Source organism: Triturus cristatus, chromosome 4_2, assembly GCF_964204655.1.
Source record: "Triturus cristatus chromosome 4_2, aTriCri1.1, whole genome shotgun sequence".
NCBI classification, from domain to species: Eukaryota; Metazoa; Chordata; class Amphibia; order Caudata; family Salamandridae; genus Triturus; species Triturus cristatus.
Window position 1 is genome coordinate 193,705,884 of NC_140586.1, and position 18,195 is coordinate 193,724,078.

At 43.8% G+C, this 18,195-nt stretch overlaps 1 protein-coding gene across 15 annotated transcripts in view; it reads right to left on the reverse strand.

The window, feature by feature from the left end:
* RBFOX2 (RNA binding fox-1 homolog 2) overlaps window positions 1-18,195 on the reverse strand; it is a 527,728-nt gene that overhangs the window by 405,401 nt on the left and 104,132 nt on the right. For 2 of the 15 annotated variants that reach the window (XM_085601137.1, XM_085601129.1), the window contains exon 1: window positions 10,344-10,978. The exons of the other annotated variants lie outside the window; for them this stretch is intronic. In XM_085601137.1, coding sequence (XP_085457263.1) covers window positions 10,344-10,358 — 15 coding nt within the window. In that variant the 5' untranslated portion in view covers window positions 10,359-10,978. Of the gene's footprint in view, window positions 1-10,343; window positions 10,979-18,195 lie in introns of those variants that run through there. 15 annotated transcript variants of the gene reach the window in all.

The window sequence follows — 18,195 nt, forward strand, 5'->3', positions numbered from 1 at the left end:
GACTATGGTATGGAGACAGGATACCACTAGATCAGAAGGTGAAGGTCGAACTGCTTTGGTGATTAGAGAATTTAGATGCCTAGAATGGCCGGGCAATCTTTGGATGTTCACCAGACTCCATTCTGGAGTCGAATGCAAGTCCAACTAGCTGGAGTGGATGCTTGGGTGGACAGGAAACGTGGATTGTGATCAAACACAAAGGCCGCATCACATACATTATTTGGAACGGACAAAAGATCTTCATGCTCTCATGAGTTCAGACCGTGTTTACAAGGCAGAGCTATATTCTTGAAAATGGAAAATGTTTCTGCAGTGGCCTATAAAAATCGCTTAGAAGGCACAAGATCCCTGTACCTATCAGATTAAGCAAAGAAACGTTGCCTATTTTGATTAAAACCCAAAATCAGCTTGAGGATAGAGTATTTGCCCGGAAAGAATATAACTGCAGACAAACGCAATTTGTTTCAGGAATTTAGCAACTGGAAATTCAATAAAGAGTGTCTCAGGAAATTAGTTTAGTTTTAGGTCCCCTGGAGATGGACCTTTTTGCAAGTAGACAGAGCGTTCAACTGAAGTAGTATTACAGTTGGATGCTGGATCCAGGTACCCTAGCTGGGAATGCATTCCTTCAGAGTTGGAAGGGAACGAGCGCGTACACGTTTCGCCACTTTTCAGTGATTTAGAGGGTTTTTCAGAAAGTGAGCCCCAAAAGGTGCTCACTTGTACTGATAATTTTGTTCGGGGTCTCACAAGCGTGGTTCCCAATGACTTTGGAACTAGTTTGCGAAATTCCATTTCATCTTTCTGCTATGGAGGGTCTGTTGAAAGAAGTAGATGGAGAGGAACATCCTCTCACACAAACAGGGACTTTGAACCTTTTTGCCTGGAAAGCATCAGGAGATCTTTAGGCATGTCAGGCCTTTCAGGAAGCTGAAGAACTGCTTGAGAAATCTTGGACTCCAGGAACCCAGCTCAGGTGTAAAGGAATTCGTAAATCTTGAGTGTGTTGGTGCATGGACAAGAACTTGGGTCCCGTGGAAGCTCCTATAGTTGAGGTAGTTAACATCCTGGTGGAACAGTTCGATAGGTGCCTGAGTTATAGAACTATTAACTGCTACAGATCAGCAGTTTCTGCGGGTCACAGTCGGATTAATGGTAAGAGGGTAGGGAAAATGTTTTTGGTTTGTAGAGTTCTTGGAGCATCAGATTAAGGAGGCCTCCTAGACCAAGATATGAAACCTTGTGGGATGTCAATTTGGTTCGGACCTTGTTTTTTTACAGGGCCGGGTAATAGATTTTTAGATTTGTAAAGACTAACTATGAAACTATCCTCCTTATTGTGTCCATCTCTTGTCGTAGAAGTGTTAAGGCACTGGAGATAAGTAACAGGTTCTATGAGTCCTTTGGGGTAACATTTGATATTACTAAAGAAACCAAGGATATGTCAGATACTGTCTTTTATCCAAGATTTGATGCATGCAAGAAATTGTGTGTATTTGATTGCATGAGAGAATATGTTTCCCAAAAGAATGCATTTCGACCTGATGGAGTTAACCAATTATTGATTTTTGTAAAACCCTTTACAGCAGTTACCATAGCCACTATTACAAGATGGGTGTTTGTGCCATGCAACAGGCTGGTGTCAATTTGCTAAAATGCTCATGCTCATTCTCTGAGAGGTGTTATGGCTAGTAAAGCCTTTTCGAAAGTTGGGAGACTGGAAGATATTAAGTGACCAGATGACTGGTCAAATGCTTCTATCTTTACTAAAAATGATACTATTGTAATTCAATTGAGCATGTGTCTGATGGGGTATTAGAGAGCTACCGACATGCATAATGGTAGCCCCGGTCTTGTAATTTAAGTGATTCTCCACATTTAACGACAAGAGAATCTGAATATTATTAAAGACACTAAGGCTAACATTATCCAGCCCTCCCATCCTAGTCTTGTGGGATTTTTTCTTAATAATGCATACAAAAGTAATAATAAAGAATATACAAACCGTTATTTACTGATGAAGAGGAAGATCCTTCTCTGCATGGACTACTTCTACATTGTGAATTTTCTATTCTAGATTGTTTTAGTTTATGATGTAATGCTCTTTCAAGTGTTGTGTGGAGTGGCATTACAGAACAAATGCATAATGTAAGCCTTTGTGTCTTTAATGAAATTCAGATTCTCTTAACATTAAATTTGGAAAATCGCTATTTGTCTAGTCCCCCACTGCACACACATGATGCTGATGAGCAAATCTGCAAACATGTGAATCTTACGTGTGTTGCATTTATTATTTTGTTGTCAATGCCTGCAAACTTTTACCCTTTTACATTTTATATACAGATGCTATTGTGGTTTCCGTCACCATTGAGACATTACTTTTGTTCGTACAAACAGTCTTGACTGTGATATTCTAGCATGATACTCCTATGAATGCCCCTGAACTAAATTAACCTTTTACTTTCGGAGCTTGTGGAGTGAAGGATGGTCATGGAATCCAAGTAGTTGATGTAGTATATTTATTTTAAGTAGATGGTACAGGATAATAGTACATAAATTAAGTAAAAGTAAAGTAAATACAAAGAATAAGCAAACCCCACCAGAAGCAGGATGGTACCAGCTCAGCCCTAACTCTCAACTCACAACCAAGAGCACTGCAGCATTCTAATACATCATCATGATGTCAACATTCTACAGGCTAGGCAGGAGACTATGGGGAAGGAAGTGTGAAGTGCCATCACTACAGCTTGCCTAAAATTAAACCATTAAACAACCACTGACTGGATAATGTGCTTGCATATTTTGTTTCACTAACTCAGAATGGGCTTACTATTGAAGTTAATCTTTCCTATCAGGTTTTAATTATTTTGTGGGGTGCTGCACAGATATTTCATTGTACTCCTGGACTTCAACCTTACTAAATGTTTATGACAACTTTCTTGCTTGAGTTCACTTGGTATTAGGTGGATAGGCATTTGAATAATATTATGGGGGGTGGTCTGAATGTTTGTGACCGATAAATGTTGCCAGCTTCAATCACTAAATGAGATACCTTAGGCAATAGGTGATTACCATTTGCAGACTAAAACAACTGGTTTTCAGGTACTAATGCATCCCCTAGCCTTTAGACTTAGAATTGCTCCAAGATGCCACTCAGTATGACATGTCTAACAATATTCCTGTGGCTTTACATATTACAGTGATTACTTCCTAATTATTCACTAGGTTTAATCATTTTCATAGGTGAAGCAATACTAAAGCATAGCATCAATCTGAGTTATTCACTTCACTACTTACATTTTTAGTGCAACGACACATCCTCTCTACTTAAACAGACAATACTAGAGTCTAGTATACCAATAGATTTTGTTTCTTTATTCGAAGTTTTAAGAAAGTTAATAAGTATTGATCATGCTTGTTTCATTGCTTAATTCCAACTGAGCTGTCTCAAGAACGTAATCACTATACTTATTTATTTAATATTACAGATTTACCAGGTATCTTTTTCTAAACAAGCCGGTCAGATACAGTATTTGGCCACATATACTACTTTCCATTGGTAATACTAGTATCTGGTACATACAGATCGCAATCTAGATGATAATCTATAGAGTACCATCAACGCTCTTTGAAAAATAAATGAACATATACTAGGAGTTATTGTCCACTGCGAGGTTTCCTTGCCTTACATTTCGAAAGTATTCTGAACGGAGAGATATATATATTTTCACTGAAAAAACAAAGATTAAAGTGACATTATAGTTAGGTAAACATGGTAGTTAAAAATACAATTTTAAACATGAAAAAACACTGATATGCACCAGTTGCTGTTTACTGAGTCAGCTAGAACTTACAATCCAGTCATGCACTGCTTACAACCTCACATCATTAATGACGTTCAATATCATCACTGATTAGGTCACTGAGCCCTGGAGTGGTTTGCCCTCCTCTCAATCAAGTTTTTTCATACTCTCTGACTGACCATGTGCTTTATACATAAATGATTTAAGACATAGGTACAGGTTATTTTGCAGTATTCTTCTAGAAGTGTTGCCAGCTACGCTACAACAATACTTTCAGCAAAGCTCTACTGGAAAGATAACCAAGCATTTGTACTATAGATTTGGGAGAGTGAGATGACAGCATTTTTTTTTAACTATTCAAGCAGGTGAGTCACTGTCATTGTTTTCTATTTTTCAGGAACTATATGAGAAGACAGAAAGATGCTACGTAACTCAAGAGATCTAACCACTCAATGTGTGGAAGAGATTTTAGACGTGATATGGGACACATGTCAACTGGGTGACAACTTTAAAGTACTCAGCAATTTCTGCACCTGCTCAGGAGATGCAGGTTGAAAAGTGACCAAGAGACTGAGGCACAGCGTGCAACTAGCACTTTTGAAGTTCCGTGCTGGATGTTAACTTTGAACTTTTTTTAATACTAAAATAGATGGCCTATACCGTTGATATGAAAACGCTAGATCGCTTGCCACAAAACCATTGATAGGCTACATTATGTTTAGGAGCACTAGCAGAGTTCAAAATCCTATTCTACGCTATAAGGAGTTGTTGAGTTTTGTTGCCACTCACAAAATATGGATGTAAAGAAAATCTTATTTATAACCTACAAAAAAACTATTGTATGGATTCTTTTCAGTTAAGGAACTGGGCCATCCACCAAGTAAATAAAGAGGCAATAACTAGGCATTTAACACTGTTGGAAAATCTTTTCACTATTTAAGCTAGCCTTAACGGTCTTATTACCAACATTAACCCGTCTCTTGTGGGTGTGGGTACTACTCTGAAGTAGTCATATGTGAAAAATAACAAGACGTTTCTGCGAAATAAACATCCCTTTGGGCAAATTGCAAAAGCTTTGACCTGGCACCACCCTCTTCATACAGAATAAAGTACTAATTGTACAAAATTATAATGGGTTGGCATGTTACACCAACCTTTAAAGTTAAAACACGCGTGGCTAAAAGATTACCTATGTTGGAGGGGTTGTGGGCAGGAAGGAAATGTGCTACATGTATGGTGGAGGCATCCAAGATTAACAATTTTTTACAAAAAAAATGCTTAGTCATTAAGTGGGTGGTGGGTCCAATGCGACCAGATCTATCAACCACTCTACTCAACCTAAGATCAATAAAAATCGGACAGCTGCATTAGGCAGATTGGAGATTGATAACTAACATGATCTTGGCAGAGAAAAGATTAATTGCACTGAAATGGAAATCACTGACTAGTCTCTCAATGCAAGAGTGGGCGGGCAAACTTTGGATGTTGATGGCCATGGAAAAGTCAACCTTGGAACTTAAGAGAATGGAATTAAAAAGAAAAGCTAGTGGCATTCTTTGGTGGTCAACTTGAAAGACAAGGACTTTCTATAGGACTGTCCCAAATCTCTAGATGGATTGCTTAGACCTGTTGATTAGCACAAGGGCTGGACATGGGAACTTTACCAGTTAAATTAGTGAAAGATGTGATAGTTACTCGATCATGGAATAGACACTTGGTAAATGGGGTAGATGTGTATACCCACCTACCTAGGGGAAGGGAGTACAGTAAAGAGTAAAAGACACACAATTGATGGACGGAATGCAGAACAAATCAAAACATTCTCCCCCAGTCAAGAGATCTGGGTTAAATCCAGCATTCTTTTGCTCACCATGCCACCCCAGTGTAGACCTGGCCATATGCAAATCAGTCTTGACCCTGTGCCTCATGGGAACAGTCCAGCACAAACTGCCAAGCCAGGTCCTCCCTGGACCGGAAACAAGCATCCAAGGACCGGTTTCGGGGTTTCACCCCTCTTCAGCCAGGATAGCTCGATTTCAGGGGCACAGTGAGCCCTGGACCTACGTCTAGGCATACCTGGCGCACTGAGGGCGAGAAAGCAAAAGACAACTGATGGACGGAATGCAGAACAAATCAAAACATTCTCCTCCAGTCAAGAGATCTGGGTTAAATCCATCATGCTTTTGCTCACCATGCCACCCCAGTGTAGACCTGGCCATATGCAAATCAGTCTTGACCCTGTGCCTCATGGGAACAGTCCAGCACGAACTGCCAAGCCAGGTCCTCCCTGGACCGGAAACAAGCATCCAAGGACCGGTTTCGGGGTTTCACCCCTCTTCAGCCAGGATAGCTTGATTCCAGTTGCACAGTGAGTGCCACTGGAATGGCTGGGTTCAAACTGGAATGGCATGGTGAGCAAAAAAACGATGCATTTAGGCCCAGATCTCTGCACTGGGGTGAATGTGTGACATTGTTCGGCATTCTGTTCATCAACTGTTGTTGCATTTGTCACCCCGAGTGGGACGGGTATGCTCAGACGTGAGTCCCGTGCTCTCCATGCCACTGGAATCAAGCTATCCTGGCTGAACAGGGGTGAAACTCGAAACCGGTCCTAGGACACTGGTTTTCAGTCCGGGGAGGACCTGGCTTGGCAGTTCAGGCTGGATTGTTCCTATGAGGAACAGGGTCAAGACTGATATGCATATGGCTGGGTTCAAACTGGAATGGCATGGGGAGCATAAAAACGATGGATTTAGGCCCAGATCTCTGTACTGGGGTGAATGTATGACATTGTTCTGCATTCTGTCCATCAACTGTTATTAGTACAGTAAAGAGTGAAATTTACTCTACCTTTACAAGTTAGATATGATGCTGCATACTTGCTAGCTTCTGTCTGGTAGGCTTAAGTTTGGGATTTTGTAATTTGAAAGTAACTAAAATGTTGCTAAAGAAGAAAATCCGATTTATCTTTAGTTAGTCCTTATTGGAAGTTGTGCAGCTGGCTCTTAAAAACTAGGGTATACTCCTCATAGTAGGCTTGGAGCCATCTGCACTAGATACATTTATTTTGCTTATAGGCAACTGGATATGAATGGGACGGTTAAGTCAATAACAGAGTAAAATGTGTTCGGATTTTAGTGAGAAATCCATAAAAGCACAATAAACCAAATGCATACGTATGAGAACTCTCTCCAATAACCAGCATAAGATATTACAGTATGCATTATTAATCTAAAACAGTACAAATCGTACATAAGACAATTACTATAAGATCCCATGCATAGCCAGCAAGTTATGTGTGCAAAATTTATCACCACAAAGATAGTTTCCAAAGTGCGTGTCTACAATGAAGAAAATGCACCACATACGATTATGAGCATAATTTGTGCAAGGTCATCCAGTACGAAATTTTAGATAAATCGGTTAATAAAAAAAGTACACAAGAAGGGGGGAAAAAAAGTCCAGACAATAAAAACTATGTATAAAACCAATATTCAATTGAAACTGCACAGAGGGCCTCAGATATTAATTCACCTAAGGGGGTACTTTTAATTAGGCATTACATCCAGGTCCTTTCTTAGTCTGCCTCATAAAACAACCTTCCCAGTGGACCTAATGATTTACACCTCCTAACTGCATTCTTAATAAGTTGCAATGACATAGCAGGTATAAACATCTGGCAGTTTCCTAAGAAAGTCAGAGGCCACCTGATAATAATAGAGACCAGGAGATAAAAATAAGGGGCGTAGTACACATAGTAAATTCTTTATAAAATTAGCAAAAGAGCATGAAGTGCATTGTAGATTGCCTAGCTTTTCCGCCAGAAGTGCCTTTGGATAAATTTGATGACCATGCCTTTGATTTAGGGAAGGCAACTATATGATGGATTAGTTGAAAGCGTAATACAGTGTGATTAGCAGGACCAATAACCAGGTCAGATTTCATCCAACAACCCTTTATCCCTTGCTGTATCGGACCTCTGCAATAATTGTCCACTGTCACCTCAGTTCTTCCACTTAATTCTCTATGGGCTCCACTATTGCCTAGAAAAACAGTTCTTACTTATAAATTGAGGATACTAGCAGATACTTGGACACTGCAATTTTCTCCCACTTCTTCCAAGAGACCATTTATGTACCGTAACCAGAGAGTCTTTTCATAGTGATAAAGTTCTAGGCAGTCCTTTATGATGTGTCTCGTAAATTTTGAACCTTATTTGCCCCCGATACTACGCCATTTGGTAATACCACTAAGATGGATGTGGTCCTCAATGTGCGAAATATTAAGTTATTTGTGAGTGAAGAGGCTGGAGTCGATCACGGGACTGCTAGAAGTCTACATAAAATAGCATTATCCTTGACCTGAATCTATTTACTATTTGTTATACCCCAAATTGGTGCCCCATATAGAAAAACATGAAGACATTTACTTTTGTATAGTTCCACCGTTGCTCCGATGGGTTTCATGCCCATCTTATTGGCAAATCTAAAGACCACATAAGAGCCTTAAAAATATTTTTAATTTGCGGCCTTTAAGTGAGGTCCCCATTGCCCGTCCTGTGAAAATAGTATGTCCAGGTAACTAAAGGTTTTTACTTATTCTAACTTTTGGCCTGTTACAAAGACGGCCTTATCTCTCCCCCCCCCCCCCCCCCCGCCCACCGCACCCACCCACACACTACAGACCATGGTGTCAGTTTTGTCAAATTTAATTTTAAACTTCTACCCTCCATGAAAGGTACAAAAGTATCAATTGAAAGCTGAAGGCCATTTGATGTCCTGGATAACAACACTGCATCCTCTGCGTACATTACAATCAGGGTAGGGGGTGCGATCTGATTTTTTGGTACATCTGCATTTAAGCTTTGGAGCATGGCAACGACCTTGTTAATTTATAACGAAAATAAAAAAAGGAGCCAGGAAGCAGCCCTGTCTATTACCTTCTGTCACCTTGGATTGGTCTGTGCATTCACAGTTACATCAAACGTTTCTCCAAGACCTTGTTAAGCTTGCAGGGCCCAAATGCCAGGACCCCATGATATATATCATAGTAGTGAGTAGTGCCAGAGAAAGGCGCGTGCAGAAGATTGCAAGAACTGGGTATCCAAGAATGCGCCTACTGTGACTAAGGGAGTTCGGTGTTGTTCATTAGAACTATGACAGCAGTGTCAAAAGGCGGCACGTATAGAAGGCTGGCAGCGTTAAGTATTAAAGGAAATGCAGGTAGCTAAACATGGGTATCAGAGGAAAATGCATACAGAAAGACAAGGGCATGTACAGATGGTGTGTAGCGCCGAGAAGAACAGCAGCGAGTGGTGGGGGGAGGGAGGAAGGCAACAGATGGAAGGAGCCTCAAATGGGTATTTGAAAAGGCAGTCCTGCACTGAAGGGAGTGAGGAGCTGTAATCACTGAAACGACAAGTGTCAAAGAAAGGTGCCTGTAGATGGTCCACTACAGAAATGGGAGCGTGGGGCTGGCTGTGCATCTCAGCAGCAAGTAGTTTCAGAGGAAGCTGTGAGCAAAGAGCAGATACCTTGTATGTCAGAGGAAGAAATGTGCAAAAGGTGGGCTGCGTTGGATGTCCGGGGAAGAAGAATGCAGAACGTGGCCTACACTGCATTCCAAGAAGGCTAGTGCAGAACGTGTGTAAGCACTTAAGGGAAAAGCGGGGCCGTGCATCATAGCAGCAAGTAGTTTCACAGAAAGGAGCATGCAAAAGGCGGCTGGCTACCTTGAGGTCGAAAGAAGGGCAGAAATAATGGCCAGCTTCGGATGTCAGAGGAAGGAGCATGCAAAAAGTGTCTGGCAACAGGTGTGAGACAAAGGAACAATTAGGAGGGCCACTTCAGTGAAGGATGGGGTGTATGGCTGGGCATCAGAGCAGCGAGTGGTAGCAGAGGAAGGCACGAGCAGAAGGCGGCCGGTAGGTGTCACAGGAACGCACGTGCAGGATCTACCTTCCAGTGGATTTCAGATGAAGCCAGGCAAAGGTAAAGGGAGGGCAAAACTGCATTCTAGCAGCGAGTAGAGTCGACGGAAGACGCGCGCAGAAGGTAGTCTGCTTTGAGGATCATTGGAAGGTATGAGTAGAAGGTCTCCTACAGGGAACAGAGCACGTGGGCAAAAGCGGGTGCGAGGAAAATATGCATACGATGTCCGATAGTAAGGCGGACAAGGAGCTATGCGCAACAGCAGTGAGTGGAGCCAGAGGAAGGCAGAAGCAGAAGGCGACCAGCATTCAGCGTCAGGGGAAGGCAGGCGCTAAAGGTGTGCTCAGGAGTGAAGGATTGCAGCGCTGTGAATCGGCAGCGAGCAGTGTCAGAGCTACGACTGTGCCAGAGGTGGCAAGAGAAGAAGCGTGCAAAAGGCGGCCAGCGCCGAGTACCTGAGGAAGAAACGTGCAGGAGGCAGCCAGTAGTGGGTGCCAGAGGAAACATACTGCAGGAGATTAAAGAAAGTGGAGGAAGCACGGTGCTGGGGATTACACCATCAAGTAGCGTCATGGGAAGAAATGTACGTGCAAATCGTGGCCGCACTCACCCATAGATACATCATGTCAGACGTGAGTCCCTGTGTCAGCAGGGACGGACCCCTTGCAGACTGACCAGCGTATGCTGCATGCAAGGCGCGAGAGTTCAGGAACAGCAGTACCAGCAGAGTCCCCTTCCTTCATGCAGGACACACTACCGCCAAGACGAGGGTCCCGCACGGGAGCTGTGCCACAACGGAGCAGCCGTCTCCTCTGGACCGAATATTGGATGGACCCACGAGGAGTAAGATAGGGGAGAGCGAGCTCCTCTGCTCAGGTCCCTGCACACTATAAAGAATGAGAAAGGTCCACACAGTGAGAGTTCGGTAGCACTGCGGAAGCGCGCCCTCCTCTGCACGGGATACACTACAATCAAGACACGGAGTCCACGAGGATGAGTTCGGGAGCGAAAGACCTCCCCTGGGAGCCGGGTGCGCGGCAGCTTGAAAGGAAGCTCGCGAAGGAACGACGTCAGCAGCTGCGCAATCAGATGGCGCACAGGAGGTGAAGACCCCGGCACGAGCTCGGTCCTTCAGGTTGTAGGGTCAACTCCACCGTATGCTGCCGGACCCTCAGCAGCAACGCCAGCACGGAAATGCCAACTCACTGCACACCGCTCGCACTCTCACAGCCGCCCTTACGCCCCGGGGGAACCGCCGAGCACTGACAGATCATTACCGCGGCAGGCCAGGGAGCAGGGCGGGACGCCTGGGCGAGGCAGGTACAGGGGGGTGGGGAACTAAGACAGGTACAGGGAGAGAGGTACAGCAAACGATAAAAGGGCATGGAGGGCAACTACGGCGAGAGGGGCACCCAGGTACATGGAGGCGGCGAAGGAAGCAACGCAGGTGTGGAAGAGGAGACAAACCCAGCACAGGTAGGGAGCCACACAAGAGGGGGGGGGGGGTGCAACATGTAGAGATAACGGGTAAGGGACACGAGTACAGGAAGGAAGATAACGGCAATTACAGGGGGAAAACAAAACGGAATGCAAAAAAGGTGACTAATGGGCGGTGAAGACAGGCACGGGGAGCAGAGAACATGGAAATAGGGTTACGGGGAGGTAGTGGCACAGGAAGGGAGGGGAGCAACATGAATACAAGTGAGGAGGAATAACACGGGCATAGGAATTGGGGAGGAACGAGAAATCTAGATGTAGGGGAGGAACCGGTACAGGAGTGAGTACAGGGACAGGATGACAGGTCCATGCAACAAAGGGAAGGCGTGCATAACATGCCCTATGAGCCAGGGATTACCTCACCATATATGTGTACCAAGACCTATAGTTCCGAGGAAAGCACCTGTCACGTAAGGGCAATACTGGTGCACTAAAAACTCTAGGCAGAAAAAAGGGGTCCGTTTCTTAAATTCCCCATTTTCCATCTTGGGGCAGGGAGACACCAGTAAGAAGTGATAATAAATATATTTGGTTCACTCACATACCTTAATAGATGTCTGATAGTTTAACAAATGGGATACTTGTGCTGTACCGGTCTTGAATGTGTGAGAGAAACATGTGATGTTCTTCCTGCTACTGCCACCTATCCTATACTTATTCCATTTGTGAAAAGTTGCAATGCTGCTTTCCATGAAATATCTTTGCTGTAAAAGCTCGTTATAAAACTTTCAATTACACAAAACTATTTTCATTGCCAACGTCCGTTTTAATACATTATCTGAATCAAAAGGAATCTGAATATCTGAAGAGATTTTACATTTGGCTTTAAGTGTGAAACAATCAGCATGTGAAATGGGACTAGACGAGAATGTACATTTTTAGAAACACAGCAGACAACATGATTTCTAACATGTATAACACCTTTTCCCAATTATGTTATTTTAACCAACAGCACTTTGCATAACCGGGATTTGATCTCATAACGACAGAATAAAAAAAAACTCTAAGCCCCACAGTGCAACATAATGTTGGCTTAGAAGCCAGGAAGGGCTTCTGAGATGCAAACTAAGATGTAATTCATAACTTTCTACCCTTTTCGTGTAAACACCAATGTACAATGTCCTGTCTTAAAAAGGTACAGCACATGCAGCTGATGCTGCCAAGCAAGAGTGGCCAGTGAATAGAGGGCAAGTGCCAAAACAGTTAACAGGCTACCTGCAGGGGCAAGAGGGCCACACAGACATAAGGAGTACAGGAAGCAGGTAGAGAGCGATTGACAGGCACATGATCCAGGGAGAGGGCACAAAACAGCTACAGAGAACATGTACATTGTGGAAAAGGCAAGTAGAGAAAGCAGGGGGTGGGGGGGCATAAAAAAGGAATGGGGGTGCAAAACAGGTACACAGAGTTCAGACAATTCAGTCAAGTACACAGAGGTGGTCTGGATTTGGTTGACCTAGTAACATACTGCCATTTACTCTGCAGTTCCATTTGGTATGCCTTAACAATGTCACCAGCTCAGAGGTTGATGTGGGCGACAACTATGGGTAATGACTAGTCCTTGCTTTTAAAACATTTTACAGAAACAGTTCCCATACTTGTTAAGAAAAACTTAAAAAAACAACCTTCCTGAACTATTAAGGCAGACTTGATGTGCCTCAGGCTTAAAGTGGTGGAAGGGGAATCTCCTGTGCAGTGAAGGTGTGGAAGAAACAGACAGAGAGCTAAAGAAGAAACAACATTTCTTACTAGAGAGTAGGCTACCTGAAAGAAATGTAAATGTATGCAATTGATTAATCAGCAGATGTTAAGACTGCTTGGGCGCCAGGGTAGGTTTTAATTGACAGTCATTAAAGCTTAATGGTGACAGAGATTTAGTCTTTCTGAGAGGTGTAAGAGAATGGGGTATTACTTGGGAGTAGAGATCCCACCTCAAAAAATAACCAGAACCCTTGTCAGGGCGAACCACAAAAGTCACAAAATCATCCTGTGTCGCTTAGGGGTGACCTATAGGTATTAAAATGGAAAATTCAGGCCTAGGAAAATATTTATTTTGTCAGGTCGAAATGACAGTTTAAAAACGCCCACACAGGCTGCAGGTGCAGGCCTGGATGCATGTTTTACGGTGCTGTTGTAGTGTGTGGCTCAATAAGTTCTATAGCCCATTAGTCACATTTAATTTTCAGGCCCTATGTATGTGTAGCACCATATAATAGGGACTTCTAAGTAAATTTAATGTGCCAATTAGGTGTTTACAAGTGAGAGTACAAGCACCTTCTCTCTGGTTGGCAGGGGTAACGTGCAGAAAAAACAGGTTCAGCAAAAGGAGGCAGAAATTCTGAGGGAATATTATGCAAAAGATAGTAATCTCCAACAAAAGGTAATGTATGGATGTTACCATCTGAGTTCTGGAGTGCATCCTTTGATGGATATACACAAAAAACAAGTTTGCACTAGATACAGTTTGATTTTGTACTGCCAAAATATAGACTTTAAAAGCACTTGTTTTATCTTACAATCTTTTTGCACATTCTGCAGCAGCTTGACACTGTGTATAATAGAATTTTAAAATAATAACTTCCATATTGAAAGTGCTTTCTGTCTCAGGTTGGTGATCTCATAGCACTAAATACACAAGCCAACTTCTCAATGCACCAATATTCAATTCCGTCACTCTTTGGTTACACACACAGATTTATCTTCAGTGATCACATTAACCAACTGAGGTTTCATAACGTGAAATAGTTCATTTTCCGGTGATTAGTTTGTATTGTATTTATTTTTCCATTTGAGGTGTGCATGTTAATTTATATGTAGGTACTTGAACGGCCAACAAAAATAATGTTTTCCGTCATGTCTTTAACCATGCCCCACACTCACCGAAACATAGCCATTGTCCCCAGGATCACAGTTTCCATTTTTTTAATGCACTTCAACCACTGCACCAGCTACTGGGTTCTCTGCAATTCTAGTCGAGGCTCTGGTGTCTTACATGCCCACCAATGTGCAACTTTAGCGCATTACAATGTCTTGGGTACTCTGCAGCTTTATCTTGGGCTATGGGTGTTTCACCATGTCACACCCTGCTAGGGTGTCTTTAAGTGACAGTTGTTGTAATGTATTTTGCCACTTCATTTCTGGTTTTCACGTGACTCGCACGTTCTAGAGTGGAATAGGTTTTTCTGTAGTCTATACGTTACCAAGTAGTATCCGCACATTTTGTTGGTTATCAACTAGAAAATAAAGGTAAAAGCCCTCCGTGGCCATTAACCAGAGGACCTTTCTCTGCCCCTTAAGCCCCTCCGATCACTCCATCTGTTCATACAATGATTTGGACTTCTTACAATTATTCACCCTCTCAACCATCTGTCCCTCTCCCAAATCATCCCTCTTTGCATCTTCTTGTGCCATCACCACCTCTCACGCACTACCTTGGCCATCACCACTGTCGTCTCTCCCTGCACCTTAAACAATCAGCCATCTCACTGACTCCCCCCGCCCTTCCACAATGCAGCTCCTTCTCTTACTCCGAAGACCATTCATCTGTGATTGAACCATTTGGATGCTGCCTTCACCTTTGCTCAATGCCTACTCAGTTACTTTTTTCTCGTTTGCTCAACGCATCGTTCACCAATGTGCCCTCTTTAACCAGAGTCAGACTGGCCTATAAGACAATCCGGCAGTGCCCGATGGGCTGGTCTGACACATCAGTGCATCTATTTGTGGGCATGATTTATGGTCTGGTTGGCCGATTATTGTCACAAACAAGGATTGTAGCAGGCTCAAATGCATGTAGTCTTCCATGCCTTGAAAAACACCCATGTATGTAGACGTTGGAAAAACTGCCCCGGTTTCCAAATGTGAGCCACTGATTTTGGTGCTCTAATTTTCTGTCCCAGTTAGACTCGCTCTTAACCTCTGCCTGATGCACCACCCTCTAGATCAGCGATTCTTAACCTGCAGTTCAGGGACTCCTAGGGGACCGCAAAGCCTACCCAGGAGGTCCACGACTAGTGAGAAAATTAAATAATATTAACAGATTAGTAAAGTGTATGTGAATAAAGAAACTAAATATAAAGTAAAGGAATTTGAAATTGGAGGCTGAAAATTTAGTTAGTATCCTCAGATTGATTTGTGGTAGTAGTGCAAGTGCATCAAACAGGAGGTAGTATGGGCAGGGAGTGGCCTCAGTTGACTTTAGAAAAGCTCCAACCTTCTCATAAAAATTTAGATTTTTTTCATATTGTCTGAATTTAAATTAAATATTTAATCATTTGTGCATTTGTTTGACAAATGGTTGTTTCGGTTTTTTACATATGTTGTTTTACAGTTCAAATCATAGAAAATGCTTAGGCTGGAGTTCCTGGCTTTCAGTTATGACTCAGTGGGGGTTCCCAGGTTAAAGTAGCAATTAAGTGGGGGTCCACAGCAGTCAAAAGGTTAAGGAGCACTGCTCTAGACCATCTACGTCTGAGCCCTCTGCCCCATTTCACCTTTGAGAAGTTGGCCTGGCATATGCTGTCCCCTAGGTGTAGTGGACACCTTGCACCAGTCCAATTCGACTCTTATGGTGATAGGTTAAAAGACAACCTTTAAAGAAAGCTATCCTAGTGGTAGCTGTGGAGAGTAGCCTTCAGGCTAAGTCTTGAAGGAGTGTTAAGCTTATTGTTTTACCATGGATAACCTCTTGAATAACCAAATTAAAGAGTAGCCCACACAGGTATATATTCAAAATATATGTATTTATTCTAAGGACAAATCCCAATAGTTTCTTTATGAGGCTGGAGGTAAAGATACAATTCAACAAAGCAATATTTGTTACAAAAAATAGCACTGGAATCACAGGGCCCCGGGGGGGGGGGACCAAACCATATATCAAAAAAGTGGTATAAGAACCACGACAGTTCTGCAGGCAGTACCTAGGACACTTGGGGTCCCTGCCCCCTTACGAAACCACCCAAGGTAGTGAGGAAGGGGACCCACGGGGAACGTGTGCAGTAGTTAAACGAAGCCAGGAATCCCCGTTAAACCCTATGGGAAATGTTGCGGTTGGAAAATGCAGGAATCTAGACACTTCAAGCAGGAGTTCGAGTTCAGGAGTTTTAAGTTAAGCTCTTGGAGGGCCCACACCCATGATAGTACCGAGGTACCACGGTTACCTGCCCCATGGTAGCCGGGTGCATAGGTAGTTTTCGGTGTCGGGTCGATGTCTCGTTTTCTATGGAAAAACGTGGAGAACTGCTGCTGGTGAGAAGGGTCGTCGATGCCGTGCAGGTTGAAGATGTAGATCTTTAAGAAGAGGACCTGAAAGCAGAGGGGACAGAGTCTGGGTCACTAGCCAGTGACCAGGGGCCTCAGGAGAAAGAGCCCTTCAATGTCGGGTGCTTTGGGTCGAAGAGGTGTAGCTTGGCTCAGCAGCCACGGAGTCCAGGAGGCATCAAGGAAGGCCAGCTGCTGGAGGGCGACTGTCCCACGAAGGATGAAGGCCGCTGCGGTGCAGACCAGCAAGGTCTGAGCGAGGTCTCCAGCGAGGAGACTGTAGAGCAGGCCTGGAGCAACCAGGGGAGCTCGTTAAACTGAAGATTGACCTCCGCTAGGGCCCACCAGTCGAGAGACCGGGGACCGCGGGAGGCAGCAAAATGGAGGGTGTAAAGATGCAGCCACGGGTCGCCGGAGCGGGCTGGAGCGTCGCTCTTTGGCACAGGTGATGCTGAGAGGTTGGCCCAATGTTAGGCCAAAGCACAACTTCCCCACTCGTCGGGTTTGTGTGCTGTGCAAGAGGTGGCTGGTGTCCTGGGGTATTGGGTATCTCGGCACCTACGGGGTCCACGGTGCTCAGCCTTGCTGTGCACACTCACTGGCCTCTGGGGGGCTCGGGAACCCACCTCAGGGTAGGCAGAGTCTTCGAAGTCCGTAGGAACAGCAGAGTGCCAACCGGGTCAATTGCAGTGTTTCAGGTGCCTGCCAAGCATGGGGGTAACTCCTTTACCCCAAGGGAGATTTCTTCCGTCAGCTGAGCAGCAGCACGTCGAAGGTTCAAGTCTTTGAAGCAGAGTTCTCGTCCAAGATTAATCTGAAGCTCTGGGGTCCCTGCACCCACCTTTATCAAAGGATTAGGGGAGTGACTAAACCAGGGGAGTTCAGGCGGGAAAGGGTGGCTACACCCTCTCCCCTTTGTTGTGTTTCCCGCCAGAGCAGGGGACAGGATGCCCCTGAACCGGTTTGAGGCGGTGTATGCAGAAGTATGCACCAAAGGGCCTACGTGCAAGGTCTGAAATGAAACCTAAAGTGCACCCACCCAGTTCCAATCCACATAGTCTGTCTGGGGAGGTGAAGGCACCTCCCTGCCACAGGATCCCTATTGCCCAGCTGCCTTGGTCGGAGTTCTGCCCAGTAACAAGCAGCCAGAAGTGTGTGGGTGGCTGGTAGCATCCATTTTGTACTACATGTGCTCTTTTAAATTGGTGTTTGAAATCAACCGCTTTTACCATATCACCCCTCTAGCAGGGTGGAATCCTACCCCCCCCTCCAGTTACTGGAGTGGGGGTATGATTCCAAGGTGTTTGACACCAAACACGACATGGTTCTGTGCAGCCATTCTCAAGTTAGCATTCTACCGCAATTGATTATAATGCGCTTGAATTAATAAATAATTTTGTGAATGGCCACATATATATATAAGCGGACACATTTGTGGCACAAAGAAATGATGGGCAAATGAATTAAAATCGGCCATAAAAAAAGTATAATACTCTGTTGATATAAAAAGATATCGTTTAAGGGTTAATAATAAAAATGGGTGGAAAAAAGTTTAAGGATATGCGTTTAATACCAGTGAAAGGAGACTCTAGGTTTTTAAAAGACAGCGAACACTGTTTTTAAGACCAATAGTTTTAATAAAACGCTACACTTACTAAAACCCTGGTTTTATTTCATTGTAGCAGATGATACCTCTAAGAATAACC